The sequence below is a fragment of the Phascolarctos cinereus genome, unplaced genomic scaffold (genome assembly GCF_003287225.1).
Source record: "Phascolarctos cinereus isolate Bilbo 61053 unplaced genomic scaffold, phaCin_HiC Scaffold_9;HRSCAF=440, whole genome shotgun sequence".
Lineage (NCBI taxonomy): Eukaryota > Metazoa > Chordata > Mammalia > Diprotodontia > Phascolarctidae > Phascolarctos > Phascolarctos cinereus.
The window spans coordinates 196,329,579-196,350,886 of record NW_027556402.1 but is presented as its reverse complement, the minus strand read 5'-3'; the positions used below and the strand labels follow the sequence as shown (position 1 = coordinate 196,350,886).

The 21,308-nt window shown below is 39.4% G+C and overlaps 1 protein-coding gene and 1 long non-coding RNA gene across 2 annotated transcripts in view; one reads left to right on the top strand and one right to left on the bottom strand.

Annotated features, from left to right (window-relative positions):
* Positions 1-21,308, bottom strand: part of LOC144455495 (uncharacterized) — a 126,941-nt gene that overhangs the window by 12,782 nt on the left and 92,851 nt on the right. The gene's annotated exons all lie outside the window — the stretch shown is intronic.
* MSANTD1 (Myb/SANT DNA binding domain containing 1) overlaps positions 10,547-21,308 on the top strand; it is a 36,890-nt gene continuing 26,128 nt past the window's right edge. Inside the window, exon 1 of the mRNA XM_020992165.2 lies at positions 10,547-10,895. Coding sequence (XP_020847824.1) covers positions 10,642-10,895 — 254 coding nt within the window. The 5' untranslated portion in view covers positions 10,547-10,641. The remainder of the gene's footprint in view (positions 10,896-21,308) is intronic.

The window sequence follows — 21,308 nt, the reverse complement described above, 5'->3', positions numbered from 1 at the left end:
GGCTTGTTTTTAATAAATACACTACGACACTTATTAGCTGTGTGACCCTGGACAAGCCACTTAACTCTGCCTCCAAAAAAGGAGGGGGGGAAATAAATGCACTGAGATTTGTTTGGTCTTTGCCAATGCAGTGAAAAACCCCTGAGGACAAGTTCTATCCCTCTCATATTCTTCTTCTACACTGAGGAGTACAAAATAGAGATCTCATGACAGTTGTGCTTTCAGTATCTCCTTCCTTCATTGATTTAGATGCAGGGGGAAGGGGGTCCTTAACCTGGGGTTTATAAATGTTTTTAAAATGTTGATATCTGTACAGTATTTCAGTATCACTGGTTTCCTTTGTGATTGTGTTTTATGCATTTGGAAAGTTATTCTAATAAAAGGTCCATAGACTTCACCAGACTGACCCCCACAAAAAAAGGCTAAGAACCCTTGTCCTAGATCCTCTAACCCTCAAGCACCTATGTGTCCCGTTCCCCTAGGACCTGCTAAGGTATTAATGGCTAGTAATGGTTTAAAAGGGAGCAATAAATTTATAATGACAGTAGTTATAATATAGATTACATAATTTACCAAATGTTTATGAAATGCTTATGATATACCCCTCATAATGTGACTTGGGCTATTTTTCCAGCCTTACCTTTTACTACTTCCCCTCATATACCCTAGGCAAATTGGAGTAATCACTGGTCGCCAAGCATTCCCTGCATTTTCCTAACTAAATCCCATCACCACTCATTATAATCTTACATGTCATTTAAGACCTGGGTCAAATGCTATGTCTTCTATGAGTAAGTTCCTTTATCTAGCCCAGGAGTACACACATATGTAAGTCCAAAACTGCAACTGTTAGAAGAGATGTGTTTCATCAGGAAAGCCCTCAAAAGCTCAGGTGAAAAGGCCAGGTGATGTCAACAGTGTCTAGATTCTGGGAGGCCTCAGGGATATGGAAGCCTGTAGCAACACCTCACCACTGGGCCCAGGGGTGACAAAAGTCCATAGCAATACCTGGACCAGGGACACTGAAGATTGCCAGCATTATGAATGCAGATATATTGGGGAGGGTGGAAACCAATGTCAGGATCCTAGGAAACCAAGGTGAGGTTCAAACTAATTGGCCTGACCACCCCATCCAAAAATGTAGGAGCTAGTACTAGCATAGAAACCCAAACTAGGAACTGAAGTTGGATATGAGTAAACAGAAGAAGACACCAGACACCATAAAGAAATATTATTGACCAAGAGAAACCCAAGATGAAAACCTAGAAAAAGAGAATATACAAATACTATAAGTAAAGCTTTGGAAGAAAAAAATGACTTGGCCACAAACAAGAGTACCTAGAAAAAAATTAAACAAGCAGTAACAAATGATATTATAAAGTGAAAGGAGGAAAGAATTGGAAGAATAGCGAATAGTTTAGAAAACAGGTGGGCCAACTATGGCCCATGGGCCAGATCTGTCTCGCTGCTTGTTTTTGTATAGCCTATAAGCTAAGAATCATAAAATGTAAATAATTTTTTTTAGCTCATTGGCTATTCAAAAACAGGCAGTGGGTCATATTTGGCCCTCAGCCTGTAATTTGTTGACTGTTAGCTTAGAACATAAGATAGAAAACATTAACTGAATAGAAGACTCACTGAAAACTGGGATACACAAAATGAAATTAAATAACTCCATGAGACAACAAGAAAAACTAGAAAAAAATCAAAAGATAGAAAGAAATAGGAAAAAAAAACCAAAACACCTATTATCAAAAATATCTGACCTAAAGATAATTTAAGAATTATTGGACCACCTGAAAATTATGACAAAAAATAAAAAGGTTGGGTGCCATATTTCAAGAAAACAAATGAAAACATCCCAAAGTTACTAAAAATCAGAGGGTAAAATGAAAATAGGGGGAAAAAAATCCACTAGTCCTGAGAGAAACTCTAAAATAAAAACTTCCAGAAATGTCATGGCCAAAATCCAGAGTTTCCAGGTCAAGGTCAAAATATTGTAAGCAATAAGAAAGAAAGACCTCAAATACTAAGGAACCACAGGATCACACAACACTTACAGGTATGTTATTCAAAAGGCAAGAATAACTTACCCTGCAAGACTGAGTACAATCCTATAGGGGAGAAAAGGGGATTTTAATGGGATAAAGGATTATCAACAATTACCAATTACATGGGGGAGAAGAGAAAAGCACCTTCAAAATCCCAGTGTCTTCAAGAGTCATAGATGAAATTAAATAAGCAAACAGGGACTGGAGTGGTTTTACCATTTTTTTAATGGTCTTGAAAGGAAAGGAAAGGGAAAGAGAAAGGAAAATATTAGGAAATAAATGAGGAAGAGTGATGGATATACTATGTTTCATTAAATTATAAAGAAGATTATGCAAGCTCACAGGAAAGGGTGGGAGGAATAGGAATCACGTGAACCTCACAAATTAGATAAAGGAGAGTTGAGTATACACAGACATACACAAAGAGTTTGGTGTAGAAATACATTAAACTCACAGGAAAACAGGAACAGAGAAAGGAGAGAGGATATTTAAGGAGGGTAGAGTTGAGCAAAGAATAGTCACAATCAAAACATCAACTTTGGAGGATAGAAATAAATGGGAAAATTAAAAGGAAAGGGGAAAAAAATGTAAGGAAGGCTCAATGATCAGAATTTGGGTGAGAAGAAAAGAGAAGGGCCAGTGGAATAGAACCAGATCATTTCAATTACTGATTGCAGTGTTGCTCACATTTCTTCTCATTTATATCCCTCCTTTTTGAAAATGAGGGCAAGGGCAGAGAAAAAAATATATATGGATATGTTGGAAGGAAATGCAAAATTAATAATCATAATCATGAATCTGAATGGGATGAATTCACCCATAAAATAGAAAATAGTAGTATGGAGTAGAAAGCAAACACCAACAAAATGTTATTTACAAGAAATACATTTGAAACACAAAGATTCATGCAGTTAAAATGAGGGGCTAAAGCAGATTTATTTTTCTTCAGGTAAACTTGGAAAAAAAAAAAGCAAGCAGCCATAGTCAAAGACAAGCAATAATAAAAAATGGGCATGTAGTTAAGAGTTAAACATAGAAACTAGTATTATATTTAAAGACATCATAGACAATACAGTGATATTAATACTCAATATAAATAATGGTATAGCATGTGACTACTTGGATAAAAATTAATCAAGTTAGAAGGAGAAATGAACAGCAGAACTCCAATTCTTGGGGAATGCAATGTCTCCATCTTAGACCTCGACAAATAAACAAAAAGATAAAAAGAAAGAACTTTAGAAAAGTACAATATGACAGATATTTCGTGATTATCAAAGAGACATAGGAAGGAATATACTTATCTGTATACAACACCTTTACAAAAATTGGCCATTAAGGCATAAAAACCTCAAAACAAATATGTAAAAATCAAAAGTATTAAACACATTTATTAACTGCAGTGCAATACAAATTACAAACAAAAGGCCTTTTAAGAAAGTATGCAAACTTAGATGGAGACTAAACTTAATTCTAAAGAATTGGTGGGTTAAAAAAACAAATCATAGAAACAGTGCATAATTCCAACAAAGAAAGTGCCAACAATGAGACGGTATACCAGAACTTCAGGGAAACAGAGCAAGTCTTAGGAGAAACTTTATATAGTTAAAACACTTTCATCGACAAAAGAGAAATGACAAATTAATGAATTGGAACATGCAATTAAAAAAACCTAGAAAAGCAATAAATCATAAAACCCCAACCAGAGCCAAAAATAGAAATTGTGACAATCAAATTAAAGATTAAAATAGTTGAAAACAAAACCCATCAAGATGATAAAAATATTAGTTGATTTCTTGAAAAATCTAATGAAATAGACCTAATCTGATTTTTTAAAAAGAGGAAAAGCAAACTATGAATATAAAAAATGAAAAGATTTGCAACAAATGAAAAATTCTTAGAAATTATTTTGCTCAATTACATACAAACAAAATTGACAAGTGAAGTAGATTTACAAAAATATAAATTGCTCAGATCAACAGAACAAGAAACGTAGAACTTAAATAACATTTGCTGGAAAAACACAAACAAACAAATGAATAAGCCATAAATAAGCTTCCTGTAGAGGAATTACCCAGGACCAGATGGATTTACAAGTGAATTTCCAAAGAACAATTAATTCCAATATTACATTAACTGTTGGCAAAAATAGAAAAAGGAAGGGATGCTATCAATTTCTTCTATAATACAAATATTTGTCAAGTCAGGGAGAGACAAATCAGAAAAAGAAAACTACATACCAGTATTTCTCATGAATCTTGACACAATAATATTGAAGAAAATATTAGCAAAGAGGCTATATAGCAAGTCATTGAAAAGATTATGCACAATGACCAGATTGAATTTATGCCAGGATATCAAAATTGGTTAAATTCTAGGAAAAGCTACAAACATAATGGACAATGTTAAATTTTTAAAAAATCATGACAATATCAATAGATGCAGAAAACCTTTTGACAAAACACAGTACCAATTTCTGTTAAACTACAACACTAAAAGGCATTAGAATAAATGGATTTCCTTATTATGTTAAATAGTATATATCTAAAACAAAAATAGAATTATTTGTAACAGAGAAATGATAGAGGTCTTTTTAGTAAGATCAGAGGTAAAGCAAAGATTTTTACATTGTTCTAGAAATGCTAGCTATAACACCAAGACAGAAACTTCAGAGAAAAATAATAATAGGCAAAGAGCAAACAAGATTGGTGCTTTTTGCAGATGACATGATGGTCTATTTAGAGAACTCTAGAGATTCAACTAAAAATTAATTGAAAAAAATAACAAAAGGAGCAGGATGTAAAACAAACCTCATGTAAAACATGAGCCTTTCTGCATATTACTGACAAAACCCAGCAGGAAAAGACAGAAAAGAAATTCCATTAAAAATAACTAGAGAATATCTAAGTTATCTGACAGTTCACCTACCACACACAAATTATATGAATACAACTTTAAAACACCATTTTAAGAAATGACAGTCTTAAGTAATTGGAAAACTATTAATTGCTTATAGTTGATTAGTGTTCATGTAATAAAAATTATAGTATAACCTAATTTATTTATTCAGTGCCATACCAATCAACTTCTAAAGGGTTATTTTATAGGGCTAGAATATCATCAAATTGGAAAACGTGACCCAAAAAAATGAAAAATTTCAAACATTTATAGGACAAGCACGCTAGTTCTTGAACTGTGAATTGGTCCAATGTCCTGGAAAGCAGTTTAGAACTATATCTCAAATATTACTAAAATGTGCACAGCCTTGCATCCAGCAATATCATTACTAGGCATGTGCCTCAGAAAAAGATCAAAGGAGGGGAGAAAAGACCTAGATGTACAAAAATATTCATAACAGCACAGAACTAGAAACTAAAGGGGTTCCCCACAAAACAACATTTATTAAGTAATTAATTTGTGTCAGGCATTGTGCTAAACACTGAGAATACAAGCAAAAAGAAAGACAATCCCTGCCCCCAAGGAGCTTACATTCTAATGGGGGAAGACAACATGTAAAGGAGTGAATTCCCATCAAATGAAGAATGGCTGACCAAATTATGAACCATGAATGTAGTGGAATATCATTGTGCTGCAAGAAATAATGAATAACCTGAGAAGAGTTGTATGAAGTGATGAAGTGTGAGGTGAATAGCAGCAGAAGCCAATTTGTAAAATAACAATACTGTAAAAAAAAAAGGTACCTTTGAAAGACTTAAGAACTCTGATCAATGCAATGACCAACCATGACTCCAGGGGAACATTGATGAAGCATGTTTCCCACCTCCTGTCAGAGATTTGATAGACCACAGGTTCAGAATGAGACATACATTTTTGGACATGTCAAATATATGGATTTGTTTTCTCTGTTAACTTGTCAAAAGGTGTGTTTGTTTTGTTTTTTGAAGGGAGAACTGATAGTGATGCCAAAAAAGAAAGAAAGAAAAGCACAGAAAAGATTAGGAGTAGGTTCAGAGGGTAGCACAGATAAGGAAGCAACTTTGGAATGAATAGGTTGAATTGAATAGATACTTTGAAAAAAATTTTTCATAAATTTTTTTCATTGCACATAAATGTATAATCATATGGAAATGTTCATGTTTATTGCTGTCTTTCAGAATAATAAAAACATTTTTTATGAAAACAAAAAAGAGAGACAGAAAACACACTAACTATGTAGGTCTTGGGTAAGCCTCTTAACTTTTCTGTGTCTCACTTTTATTATCTGTAAAATAAGAAGGTTTGACCAGATGATCTCTAAGGCCTTTTCTTGTTCTAAGTCTTTGAAATCTTTGCTATTGGAAAGCTGTTTAGAATGAAAAAAAAATTCCAGGCAGATTCTGGGGTTGTTCACTCTGAGTCCAATCTTTGGTGGTTTTTACACATATCTCTGAACCTGGATGGTGAGTTTGTGTTCAAAACCATGATCATAAGGCCCTGTGAGAGTTCACTAAGCAAAGAAGGATTGTACTATGGTTCTGGGGCTCTGCTAACAGAGCAAGAGAGTGGCCTCAGACATTTGAGAAAAACTGGCAACTTGTTAGGGCACAAAGAAGTTTCTGCTTTTTCCTGAATTAACCAGAAAGTTCATTCATTCCTGGGCATTCTGTGCACAATACTTAATCGTGATACAACTGCACATTCCAAACATAATTCAGTTCTCTTAGCAGAGTGGGATTCAGGTGGCTTTATGCTCCTTATTCATCTTTTGTTTGGCAGTCTTCTAGAATCATAGTTTCTCAAATTGAAAAGGATGTCAGAAATCATCTAATCTACCTTCTGTCTCATCCTGGAATTCCTTTTACAGTATCTCTGACCAGAAGTCATTCATTTCCTAAGCTTGTAGCATTCGGAGCTGAAAGAGACCTCAGGAACCATATTTTAGCCTCTTGGTTATACAGATGAGGAAATGGAGGCTCAGAAGGGGGAAGGAGTCGGTCCCATCATACTGGCGGTCAGTAGCCAAACCAGGATTCAACCCCAGCCCTTCACCCAGCGTTCATTCCACTACCTTACTGAGGGTTCTGCTGCACTGGGGGACAAAGAAAGGTTACTGCTGGAAGGAGGGTCCCTTTTAGGCTTAGTGCCAGAATTGTAGTGAGTTGGTATTTGCAGCCCAAGTTGGTGGCTTGGACACGGGGTGCTAAGCTGAAGGAGCCAGAAGTAGAAAGAAATGTCTGCAAAGGAAGCAGGACCAAGATCAAAACAGAATCCAAGGAGGCTGAATGAAATGGTAAGTCACTGCCAGTACGTTTTAGGAACTGAAACTCAGGGCAAGCTCTACCCTAGTTCCCTGGATTGACATTCCTGCCAGCAACAAAATCCCCAACTCTCTACACATATAAAACAAAGACTAACCCTTGAAAATTCAGGGGTGGACCCAGACCCCTTCCTCTCAGAGGAACCCCAACATGTCATGCCCTTTAGGTCTCATTCATCCAACTCAAGTTGGTTCTGTTGGATTGGGTAGCCAGAAATATGGCTGCTACCACTTTGGAGGTCTGGGGTGGGGGGGGGTGGGGGGCTAATACTATGTATCATAACATGAGCTTTCACTGATTTGCTTCCCCTGCATAATCAACCAGTAGACTGAGAGCTTTAGTAAACAGTGTAGCAAGAACAGTGGTTATGAAGCCTTGCCCCCAACACCAGGAGCATGGTCTCCCACAATTCAGTGCAGAATCTAGGGAGGTAAAGAATGGGCAAAAACCTAGAATACAATGATAGTGAGGCACACATGATGGGAACACATATGTCCAAACCAGTTTACAGATCTGGACCTGAAGGACTTCAGCGTCTTCTCTCTCTACACAAGGTCCTCCTCACCCCGTGCAGAGTGTCATGCCAGGGAGGGATGAGTCACTCGGCTGTCCAGCAGGGTTGGCTTTTCTGAGGGCATTGATATCTGTAGGAATTAGAGCTTAGCCAGGGTACTGTTTGCCTGCTGGATTGGGTCCATCTGCTGCTGGGCTGGATTGAATAGGGCACTTGGTAGCTTGAGTCTGTCAGCCAGGCTTAGCTGCTACTGAACTGGATGGAGAGGCGACACCATTACCGGACAGGGGCCACCCGACAGGGCTCAGGGCAGCTGCTGCCAGATGCTGCCAGGCTCTCGGTCATCTGAAGAGGAGTTCTCCTCTGCTTGCTTGACGTCCCAGTGCTCTGGTGGCTTTGTTGTTGGGCTGGTTCAGTCGTGTCTGACTCTCTGTGACCCTGTTTTGGGGGTGGGTCCCCAGACCCGATTCTAGCAAGGCAGACCTGGGTTCATATCCAGCCTCAGATACTTCCTGTCTGTGTGACTCTTGGCAGACTTAACCCCTTCTGCTTCAGCATCCTCAACTGTAAAACGGGGGCAATAATAGTGTGTTGCGAGGATCAAATGAGATATTTGTAACGTGCTTAACACAGTGCTTGACCCATAGTGCAAGTTTAATAAATATTTACTTCCTACCCTCACCCCTTCTGTGGTATCACCATAATTGCAATGTCATGAAGCCTGTAGGATAGAGCGTTTGCAGTCTTTCCTGTCCAATCGTATACACCGAACTTCTAGTTAGCTAGTGCTGCTGCTCATCTCTGGTACGTTGCATCCAAATTGCCACTGGTTAAAAATATAGTGGATTATTATTTGTCCAAATTGGAAAATTATCTCCATAGAAATGGTCTTGGACTTCTCAGTAACAGCCCACTTCAAAGCCTCAAGATTGTGTACATGAGGTGAATCAAGTGATTTTTTGGTGACCATTACTCTCTTGGTAGTGTTGGGGAATTCCTCAACCCAGAGTTCCTAAGATACTCTTTGTTTCTTTGACTGGTGGTAAGTAAATCAGAAAGCAGTGCCAGAAGAGTTTAAGAACTTAATTAGCATCAACTGATGGGCAGTTGGCCGGTAGCTAGCAGCACCCTTAATTAGCATCAGCTGATGGGCAGTTTGGCAGGTGGCTAGCAACGCAGAGGAACAAAAGGAGACACACGCATACACACGTACAGGCTTTTACACAGCCTTAGGGTGCCATTACTAGTTCCATGACTGTCAGGGGAGGATGGAAACTCAATCAGTTTATTTGGGAGGGTGAGTAACAGATTAGGAAAAAAAACATTCACCTTGGGGTTAGAAATTGTTATCGTTGGTATCTCAGGAGTAGTCAGAGAACACTTGCTAATATTTCTCATCCTATCCTAAATTTTAAATAGCTTACAGGAATTTGATCTTCAACATGCCTAGACAGTTAGTCTCTCCATCTTTACCTTAGCTAATTTACCATGCTTTCTTGAGTTGGCTCAAATTAGAGAAACAATCTATACGCAAAACCACAGCCCTGATGCTGTTTGCTAATTCTTGACAAGAGACAGAAAACCCTAAAGTAGGTCGTCGCTCAAAAGACTCTTCCCTGAGTAAGCCACTCCACTTTGCCTTATGGTGATTAGTTTCAATTCAGTTAGTTTCACCTCCCATGCTCCTTTGGGAATCTTATGTTGATGAGTGCCAAAGGGACAAAGCAGCCTGTGCCCTGGAGGCAAATTCATTGTCTCATTGGCCCCTTCATATGCAATGGAGCTATTCAAGCCTCAGACCCTTTCTTGAGTGTGGAATATCTACTTTGCATCTGAAGGCTTTCCTTTTTACATTTCAATGTCTGTCTTTTAGCCTCAGCAGGCCTTCGGCTTTTGCTGAAATATTCCTGGGTCCCCTGTCTTACCCTAGAAATTCTATCTCTGGATGCCTGAGTGAGTGGAAAACTGAGTCTAAGTTCACAGAATTTCAGGACTGGAAAGGTACATTGAAGATTGTCTAATCTGGCTCCCTGGTTTTACAGAGGAGGAAACTGAGTAAGGCCCAGGCAGGGAGGGAAAAATTACTTGTTCAAGATCCTAAGTCTAGTTAGTGGTGGAGCTGGGAGTAGCCTCCAGGCTGCCCCATCAGCATTCCTATTTTCTTTCCACTTCAAGTTGGAGTGAGATGTCTTTTTTTTCCTCTTCAAAGATGGGGAGAGCTTTTCTAGCTTAACAAATTTGTGTTAAAAGGGTATGTGCGCATGTTTGTGATATGTGCATGTTCTTGGACTCATCCTTTGCCTCCTAGAGAGACTGTCAAGGAACAACTTAAAAGCCCAGTCAGGAGCTCATGACCCCCTACAAGGAGACCATGAGCCTGAAAGATAAGAGGAGTGAAAAAAGAAGTCGACACTTAAAAGTCGCTTCTCCAAAGGCTACATGGATCTTTTTTTGGTTAAACCTTTTTAAAGTGTTTAAAAGCTTTAATATTGATGGCCCGTCAACTCTGTCCTGATTCTTTGGCTTTCAGTTAAAAGGTTTTTGTTGTTGTAGCTTATGCAGTTGCTCTGTTGCTATGGAAACGTGACATCAAAATGACGTTTCCCTGTTTAAAAGCTTTTAACTAAATTCCTGCCTGTCAGATGTAGGCCCCATTTTGTGCACTCAAGCTTCAAGCTGTTGCAAAAAGGTTTCACATGGGCTGTTGTCATTCAAATGCTTTGCCCACTTCTGGACATCGCGCACGACCCAAGCCTGGGCTACAAATTCTGCCTCTATTAAGTGTCCTCTTTTAAAAACCCTTTTAGGTCAATCAGCCATGGCCGCAGCAGAAATCCCTAGTTATGTTGTTTCTCCTCAGACTGAGAAACACAGGAGGGCCAGAAACTGGACGGATGCAGAGATGAGAGGCTTAATGCTGGTCTGGGAAGAATTTTTTGATGAATTGAAACAAACTAAGCGGAATGCCAAAGTTTATGAGAAAATGGCTAATAAACTCTTTGAAATGACTGGGGAGCATCGCCACGGAGAGGAGATTAAAATCAAAATCACCAACATGACATTCCAGTACAGGTAAGCTGCAGCCCTTTGTTCTGTCTTTGGAATGCCTCCCTTTTCTTCACCTCTCCTGGAGGGGACCAAGAGGTGGACCAGGGGGCAGGCTGGGAAGGGGCCCCTTGAAGGAGGCCAGGGAGGGCTGAATTTCCAGCATGCTGGCCACATGCAGCAAGCCCAGAGGAAGGCACGTTCGTTTCGCTTCGGATCCCACCGCAGGGCTCTCCCCTCAGCCCCATCATTTATTGGAAAACTCAAGAACAAGTTGTTCAGTTGCAGCTAACTAGTGCGCTTGGCTCTGAGTTCAATGCTCTTACTAACTCTGGGAGGTTGCCTCGTCTGTGGGACTGAAAACCTTAGCGTGGCAGATCTTCTGAGCTAAAGAACACTGCCTTTCCTGGGGTGAGGAGGAGAAGGCTGGGGGGGGGGGAATGGAGGGGGAAGCGGAGATGAGGAAAAGTTCTAATTCTCTATCCCGGCCGTTGATTGGACCTGGGCAGGCCGAGGGGATAGGGTTTGCAGGGCTAGGAAAAATTGGACGCCTTCTTCCTGAGTGACAGGCTGGATCATGATTAAAAACAACCTTGGCCAAAGAACTGGTTCTCTGCAGAGATAGGGAGGGAGAGAGAAAGAATAAGAGCACTGTGCATTGTAAAGAATGGGGGAAGGGCAGAAGTATTTTGGGGGGAAAACAAACAAATGAGCTGATACTGCTTAGCCTGAAAGCAAAGTTGATTTGGGAGGATTTCAAAGATTCAAGATCTAGGCATGAAATATTTGGAACTTAGGAGGAAGCCCAAAATTTGTGCATTAAAAACATCCCCTGTTACTGGCTATTTTCTTCTCTGAGAGGAAAAAATTGCTCCGGGATTTATTAATTTATTAATAGTGACAGTAATAAAAACCATGATCATCCAAGGAATACTGATGGTTAGTTTTCTATTTTCAGCACTGTCGGCTCCCACTACTGACTAAGGAGAAGGGAGAGAAAGAGAAGGGAAAAGGAAAATAGGATTTTCTTTTCCACCTATTTCTTTTCCTCTGCTCTAGGATGTCACCACTTATTACAGGTTTCTCTCCTTCTGACACAAACAAGGGGAAGGCTCATCAAACTGGAAGGGACGTTAGAGAATATCTACTTTAACTCTCTTACTTTGCAGAGGAGGAAAGTGAAGGTCGTGCATCACATGGGTACGAAGTAGCAGAGCTGGCATGGGAACCAGACTGAACAGCCACAGTACTTTAGAGGGCAGTGTCAAAACAGACTTGGTGGGGATTGTCCTACGGGGAGCAGAGGAGTGGTCCGGGACTATTGCTTTCCTGCTCTGGAAATAGGCCTGTATGCAGCCTGAGTTAAGGGTGGTGATACCTAGGGTATCCCAGATTCTTAAGGTTTTCTCATCTTTCCACCCCATAGCCAGGACTCAAAGGCATTCCAAGCTGGGCTGTGCATGCCCCAAAGACAAGGACCAAATCTTCTCTGGTTTCCCCTACAGTAAGATCTACACAGTGAGTGCTAAGGGTTTTGTGAATTGAATTAAGAATGTAATCTTGAAGCTAATCATATACACGTATAGAGAGTTCATGCTAAGACTCTTAAGCTCAAAAGGCCTTCACCAACAATGCTTTCAGTGCCTACCTCTCCTGAATTGTGTGGTCCCTGGCCTTGCCCCTCACTGTGATGCCATGGAAGGAAAGTTACATGATGTAGAGGAAGGAACTCTGTCCTTTAGCTCACCTGTATGTCAAGATTCTGCTTTAGGATTAGAACCCTTCATGTCATGTGAGCTGACAAATGGTTTTTGAGATGGAACCCAGCCTTGCTTTTGTCATGAAAGGTAATGATGACTCACATTTCTATACCAATTTAAGATTTCCAAAGTGCTTTATGTTATTAATGTATGAGGCAGGCACCAGAAGTATTATCCTTCTTTTACAGATGAGGAAACTGAGACTCAGGTTAAGTGACTTTCTCCCGAGCATTTGGCTAGGAAGTGATGGAGCTGGTTTCAGGTCTAATATATAGGGAGTGTGCAATACTTGTCAGTTCCCAAGCAAGCAGAAGCATCATAGAATGTCAGAACTGGACAGGCCCTTCAAGGTCATCTTGTAACTCCCCTCCTTTACAGAGGCCTGTATTGTTGGTGCTGGGTTTTGTCTAGCTTTGGATTTCATACTATCCCTGTTTTCATCATTGTAATGCTCCTGATGCTCAAGAAGAGTCACTTTCCTAAGAAAAAGGAGGAGAGGAAGGAGTGAGAATCATAGAATTAACAGGATGTCAGATTTAATAGAGATCTCAGCTGGTGTCCTTTGCAACATATTTAGCAAGTGGTTAGCCAGCCCTTGCTCAAAGACCCTCTAGTGAGGGGGAACCCACTATGCCATGAGGCAGCCTATCCTCCTTTTTGATAACTCTTACTGTTAAGAAGCTTATCCTTACATAGACCTCAAATCTGCCTCTTTGCAACTTTTACTCGCCCGAGATTCGCAGTGTTTTTTGGGATGGACCCTTTTGGCAGTCTGGTAGTGCCTATGGATCACTTCTCAGAATGATGTTTTTAAATGGATAAAATAAAATGCAAGGATTACAAAGCAATCGTTCATTCTGAAATTAAGTTATAAAAATCTTTAAAAAAGAAACAACCTAGGTTAAGAACCTGTGTCTGGAACAGCCAGGTTGGGCAGTGAATAGAGCACTGGCCCTGGAGTCAGGAGGACCTGAGTTCAAATTGGGCCTCAGACACTTATTACCTGTGTGACCCTGGGCAAGTCACTTTGCCCCCATTGCCTCAAAAACAAAACAACAACAGCCACAACAATTCCTCGGTTCTGAATATTCTGCTTCTCTTAATGAAGCCTAAAATAGTATTAGGTTTTTTGACTGCCATATTATACTGTTGATTCCTACTGAGCAGTAAGTAGCCCACTCATACCAAGATCATTTTTGGAGGAACTGTACTCTACTCACTCCTTCCCCATCTTGTATCTGTGAATTCAGTTTTTCAATACACATGTAAGACTAAATATTTATTTCCATTTTTTCTTATTAGATTCAACTCAATGATCTACTTTATAGAAATCTTTTTAGCTAATGATTAATTTGTTACTAACCTAATGTGTTAGCTGTAACTCTTAGTTTTTTGACCTTAGCAAATTTGATAAGTATTCTATCTTTGTTTTTATTCAAGTCACTAATAAAACTGTAAATGGCACAAGGCAGGGACAGATCATTGGGACACTCCATTAATGATCTTCCAAGTTGACATCTAATCATTAATGACTACTCCTTGGGTCTGGCCATTCAACCAGTGTTATATCCTCTTAATTGTAAGTGTTCTCTGTATCATTTTATCTGGTTCACAAGAATAGCAAGAGAGATTTTGTCAAATATTTTATTAAAATCTAGGTGAACTATTTAATCCACTCAACTTTGGGACCTCATTCTAGGGATAGCTGCCTTGACTGGTGAGGGATTAAGTGAAAATTCACCTCAACTCACCATTTCTAGCCAACCTCAGACTATGCTTCATGTTCCATTCAGCTGTCCACCAGGACACCAGAGGCGACCCAGCATGGGCATCTTGCCATCTGCCTTGCCACTGTGATCATGATCTCACCTCCCTTGACCTAGACATTAGACCTTCACCAATGCAAAGATTACAGATGCCTCCTTGATTCCTGAGGATGGCATAGAGGGAGAAAGGATCGCCAGTTATCAAATATACATGGAGCTGGCCCTCCACCTAATTGTTGAAAAGGGAGGTCAGTAGTTGAGTCCAGGAATAAAGATAGGTGCTATTTCCTTTGACTGATGACCTTTCTCAGGCATAGAAGCAATGTAAGCAAAGAAGACAAGGCTTAAGACATGAAAGTATTGCTAATGATACCGGTCTCCAGATTCATAGTAAGAACACTGATTCTAGAATCAAAAGACCTGAGTTCAGATCTTCTTTCTGATATCCCTTGTATGACCTTGGCAAGTCACAACTTCCCTGGGTCTCAGTTTCTTCATCTGTAAAATGAGGCCTGTGAGATCTCTTCCACTTGATCCTGTGATCTATCTCTAGTCCAATCTTTCCATTTTACAAATGGACAAACTAATGCCCAGATAGAAGAAAGTCATTCACCCAAGGTCATAGAAAATATAATAAGAAGCAGAAATGGGATTTGAACCTAAGTCTTATTATTCTAAATTTAGTGCTCTTTTTACTACACTGGTCTCTTTTATTCTTCTGAGCTTATGGATTTTATCTGAATACCTAAGGTGTTTAACTTAGACAACTGAGTGACAATAGTGCATTTACAGAGAAAAATTATAGGTCACCTTTCAAAATCTGTCTGCCATGCATGTTCCCGGGGACCTAACTTCTCTGGGCCATCAGATCCATATAATAATACCCCATGTCATCTTAAAATGCTAGGAGAATTACAGCGTTACAGAGGAGCCAGTTTTCAAACTTAAATAGCTCAGTGATTTTATTTTATCTTTTTTAGAACATCAAAAGGAATCAGTCAAATAACCATGGGCTGTAAGGGAATATGCAAATTTTTCTCTCCCTTCCCCCAACAGAACCAGAAAAAGGTCCCTCAAACAGGATGCAGCTGTTCCATTTTTGAAGGAATTAAAGTCAATTAATGTTAATGAATGTTAAATCTGAACCACCGTCTCATGATTTGAGTGGAAAAAAGGCCAAAGTCTGACTTATTTTTTCAGCTGTTCATGGCTGCACACAATTGCAGTTAGGCTCTGATGTCTAACCAAAATTTTATGAAATTAAAGCAACTGAAATCTTTGACCTTCGATTTTTCAAGGAATGGCAGCTAAGTGCGAGACAGCTGCTGAAAGTGAAATTTCAATATTTTACCAGCTTTCCTTTTTCAGATTCAATAATTCATTGGAGACGTACAACTTAAGTACTGTCCTAGCTTTCTCCCTCTCTCCTTTCCTTGCATGTGATTGGTGTCTGAAGGAGGTCATTCATTATTTATTCTGAAAGCTTTTTTCAAAATCCCCAGGGGAGAAATTCTGTTTCCATTCCTGAAGGAAAGTGGAAATATCAAACAAATATGGCAGTAAACGTGGGGAATATCAGAGGAGGAGAACCAGACTCCACGCTGACAACTGTGGTTGTTTTTTTTTTTTAAAAAGAATACCCGTTCCTAAAGAGTAAATACTTTTAGGTTACTGAGGCAGTTGTGAATGGGAACAGAACACTCCCCCTGAGATGTAATGATGCTGTATCAACAGGATATTGTCCTTCTGAGCCACAGGCCTCTATCTCATCATGTCTCCTAATTAAAGAAATCATAGTGTCATAGTTAATAATAATAGTATTTGTGTTATGTTTTTTAAGGTTTGTGAAGCATTTTGCAAATGTTATCTCATTTGAGACTCTATGATCCTTGAGGTATGGGTTATCAGAATAAGAGGGGGTAAGTGAATTGACCAGAAACACCTGGCTACTAAAGTGTCTGAATTCTCGTTCTGAATGCAAGTCTTTACACCTGGAGTTAGGAAGATCTGGGTTCAAATTTAGCCTCACTCACTAAATGTGCCATCCTGGGCAAGTCACTTAACCTTTGTCTGCCTCAGTTTCCTCATCTATTCAAAGTAATTAAATTGAATCTCCTCATCTATTTAATTAAATAATAGCACCTGCTCCATAGGGTTGTTGTGAGGATTACATAATGTTTGTATAGAACTTAAGATAGTGCCTGGCACATTTTAGGCACTTTATAAATGCTTCCTTCCTTTCTTCCTTCCCTCCCTTCCTCCCTCTCTCCCTCCCTCTCTCCTCAGTGGTGTTCTCTCTACCAAGCCATTTAGCTGAGCTGGATGGGACTTTAGGTAGCATCTAGTCTCATCTCATCTTCAGATGGGGAAACTGAGGGAAGGGTGTCTGTGGGAAGAACTATCCCTACCCTAAAGGAAATTCACTTCAAAGTAGCACCAGCTATGGAGGGAACAGGGAAGGGATGGATGGATCCAACAGTCTTCAATTTGAACTGGTAAAAGCTGCCGGAAATAGAAAGAAGTTCCCCAAAGGTATAGATGAATTCATGAATTACAATCCACAAGATTATTAAGAATGTTATTTGAGAGCATCTTTAACCTATGAAAATAGCTTTAATGGAGGACTTTTGGACCTCCCCATAAACCTATCCCTTAGTGCCTTCATCAGAGGGAGGATACTGGAGATTTCTCAAGTTCTTGACTTATTGATGCTGACTTATTGTTCTGTTTTGAAGATGTTGTGCTTGTAATTATATTCTTTCTTTCTTGAAATAATGGAAAGTAACCTGTGGATATTGTTTCTTTTTAACTCAAACAAGTATGCTGAATTACCTCATTGAACCCTTGAGGCAGGTAAAGACGAGCTAATACTATCCTTGTTGTAGAGGTCAGGAAGCAGACATGGAGTTGGAGTGACTTGTCATACACTGCGTTGAGAGTAGAGCTGGGCACAGAAGCTCCCACTTCCAGCCCCCAGTGCTGTCCTCTGTATAAAACTGCACGGTGGCTGCTCACTTTCCAGTCAGTGTTTGATTATGTGATTCTTCCCTTTGACTTCCTCAGAACTTAGTTTCCCCAAAGTTAAGTAAGGGTTATGTTTTTAGCTGCTGCTGCTGTGCAATTAAACCAATCAAATCAAGGTGATTGGACTAACATTCCTTTCTTACAAGCTATCTTAATTCTGTTCCCCTTGGTGTGATGAGATAATCTTTTGCTTATTATAGATTTGGTCCTAAGAGTTTGAAAGCAGTATGGTTTTTGTGGACACTATTCACAGACAGACAGTAATTATATTGGTGTCAGTTTGTTGTCGCTCTGATTTGTTTTTTGTTTGGTGCATTTGATGTGATTGCATTCCTATAGGGAACTCCTGGTGTGGAAACTCCCTCTACCAATGCAGATTAACAGCTGCTGTGAAATGTATAGTTTGGACAGTTTGTGTCTGAGGTGGGCCTTGGAGCAACCTTCAGTCCACAGTCAGCTTTCTATGCACCACACCATGATGCCTTTTGATTTCTCACCAGACTTCATTATTACTTACGTTCATTCAACAGACATTCAATGCCTATAGCACGCAGTGCATTGTGTCAGATTTGTACAGTGCTCAGTAGCTTGCAGGGTGCTTTTATGTCCATTATTCCATCAATTTCGTTCTTATAACACCCTTGTCAGGGAGGTGGGGCAGGGATTGTCATCCCTATTTTAAACACAAGAACACTGAGGCTGAGAGAAATTAAGTGATTTGCCGCGATTACACAGAATTCTGCACTGTGGTAGAATTAAATTTTTGTGTGTGTGTGAAGCAATTGGGGTTAAGTGACTTGTCCAGAGTCAGACAGCTAGTGAGTGTTATGTGTCTGAGGCTGGATTTGAACTCAGGTCCTCCTGACTCCAAGGCTGGAGCTCTATCCACTGTGCCACCTAGCTGCCCCTCAGAATTAAATTCTTTAGACTCCATGTCACAGTCTCACAAATTAATCACTTGAGCTGGTAGTCTTCATACATTGTAAATAGTGCAGGCACTATTAGCTAATTTCATTTATTATTTATTATTCAATTTCAGAATAAAAGTATCTAGATTACATTAAAATTTTTTTGATAGAAGTCTTTTATTTTTAACAGTATTTTTTCCCCCAATTACACGTCACGTCAGTTTTTAGCATTCGTTTTTAAAAGATTTTGAATAGCAAATTTTTCTCCCTCCCTTCCTCCTCTCTTCTCTTTCTAAAATGGTAAGGCAATTTGATACAGGTTACACATGTGCTATCATGTAGAACATATTTCCTATTAGTCACAGTTGTGAAGAAGAAACAGATCAGAAGGGGGAAAAAATCACAAAAGGTAATAAAGTAAGTGAAAAAAGTATTCTTTAATCTGTATTCAGAATCCATCCGTTCTTTAACTGGGAAGGGATAGCATTTTCCCTTGTGGGTGTGATTGTCTTGGATCATTGCGTTGCTGAGAGGAGCCCAGTCATTCACACTTGGTCATCACACAGTGCACTGTGTACAGTGTTGTCCTGGTTCTGCTTGTTTCGCTTTGTGTCAGTTCATACAAGTCTTTCCAATTTTTTCTGAAATCTGCCTAGTCATCATTTCTTATTGCACAATAATATTTTATTACATTCATATACCATGGCTTGTTCAGCCATTTCCCAACTGATGGGTATCCCCTCAACTTCCAGTATTTTGCCACCATGAAAAGAGTTGCTACAAATATTTTTTGCACATGTATGTCCTTTTCCCTTTTGTATGATCTCTTTGGGATACAGACCTAGTAGTGGTATTGCTGGATCAAACCAAACAGTTTGGTTGCCCTTCGGGCATAGTTCCCAATTGCTTTCCAGAATGATTGGATCAGTTCACATCTCCACCAACAGTGCATTAGTGTCCCAATTTTCCCATAGCCTCTCTAATATTTATCCTTTCTCTCTCTCTCTCTCTCTCTCTCTCTCTCTCTCTCTCTCTCTCTCTCTCTCTCTTTTTTGCCTTTTTGGTGAGGCAGGTGGGGTTAAGTGACTTGCCCAGGGTCACACAGCTAGTGTCATGTGTCTGAGGCTGGAGTTCTATCCACTGCGCCACCTAGCTGCTCCATCTCTTTTTTATCATATTAGCCAGTCTGATAAGTGTGAGGTGGTACCTCAGAGTTGTTTTAATTTGCATTTCTCTAATCAAAAGTGATTTCGAGCACTTCTTTATTTCTTCATCTGAAAACTGCCTGTTCATATCCTTTAATCAGTTCCCTATGTATTTGAGAAATGAAACCTTTATCAGAGACATTTGGCATAAAGATTGTTTCCTGGCTTTCTGCTTTCCTTCTAATCTTGGTTATATTGGTTTTCTTTGTGCAAAAGCTACTTAATTTAATATAATCAAAATTATCTATTTTACATTTGATAATGCTCTCTATCTTTTATTTGGCCATGAACGTATAACTCACTTAACTTCTCCTTTAAGAATTTGGATGCTGTGATGCAGCTAGATGGCGCGGTAGATAGAGCTCTGGCCTTGGACTCAGGAGGACCTAAGTTCAAATCAGGGCTCAGATACTTGACACTTACTAGCTGTGTGACCCTGGGCAAGTCATTTAACCCAGATTGCCTCACCAAAAAGAAAAAAAAAGAATTTGGTTGCTATATCGCTTGGTGCATATGTGTTTAGTATTAATATTATTTCATTGTCTATAATATCTTTTAGCAAGATGTAGTTTCCTTCCTTATCTCTTTTAATTATTTTTGCTTATTTTTTGCCTATTTTTGCTTTTACTTTGTCTAAGATCAGGATTGGTACCCCTGCTTTTTTTTGTTTGTTTGTTTTCTTTTAGCTGAAGCAGAATAGATTCTGCTCTAGCCCCTTACCTTTACTTTGTGTGTGTCTCTGCTTCAAGTGCATTTCTTGTAAATAACATTGTAGGAGTCTGGTTTTTGATCCTCTCTGCTATTGTCTTCTGTTTTATTTCATCTCATTCACATTCACAGCTATGATTGTGACTGTGTATTCTCCTCCATCCCATTTTTCCTCCTGTTTGTCCTCTCCCTCCTTGACAGTGTTTTGGTGATGTTCACCACTTGCCCTGATCTGCCCTCCCTTCTGTCAGTCTCCCCCCCTCTTTTATTTAATCTCCTCCCTTCTTCCTTTCCTGTCGGGTAAGGTAGATTTCTATATTCAACTAATTGTGTACATTGTTCCCTCTTTGAAACAATACTGATGAGAGTCAGGTTTGAGCAATGCCCATTGCCCACCCTTCCATCTTCCCCTCCACTGTAATAGGCTTTTCGTGCCTCTTCACATGTGAAAGACTTTACCCCATTCTACCTCTCCCTTCCTTCTGCACCCAGTGTTACTCCTCTTTCTCAACCCTTAATTATTTTTTTAATGTCATTTCCTCAAATTCACCTTATTCCTATACCATCTGTCTATGTACATTCCTTCTAGCTGTACTATTAGTGGCACAGTTTTTAAGAATTACAAGTATCATCTTCCAATACAGGAATGTAAATAGTTCGGCTCCATTGAATCCTTTATGTTTTCTTTTCTCTTTTTACCTTTTTTTTTTTTTGGCTAGGCAGTGGGGTTAAGTGACTTGCCCAGGGTCATGCGGCTAGTAAGTGTTATATGTCTGAGGCCGGATTTGAACTCAGGTCCTCCTGACTCCAGGGCCAGAGCTCTATCCGTTGCACCACTTAGCTGCCCCCTCTTTTTACCTTTTTAGGCTTCTCTTCGGTCTTGATATTGGAGATCAAATTTTTTGTTCAATTCTGGTCTCCATATGAAAGCTTGAAATCCTTCTGTTTCACTGAATGACCATTTTTTTCACTTTAAGTGTTATGCTTAATTTCACTGGGTAAGTGATTCTTGGTTGCCTTTACTCCTTTGCCTTCCAGGATATCATGTTCTATGACCTCCTATCTTTTA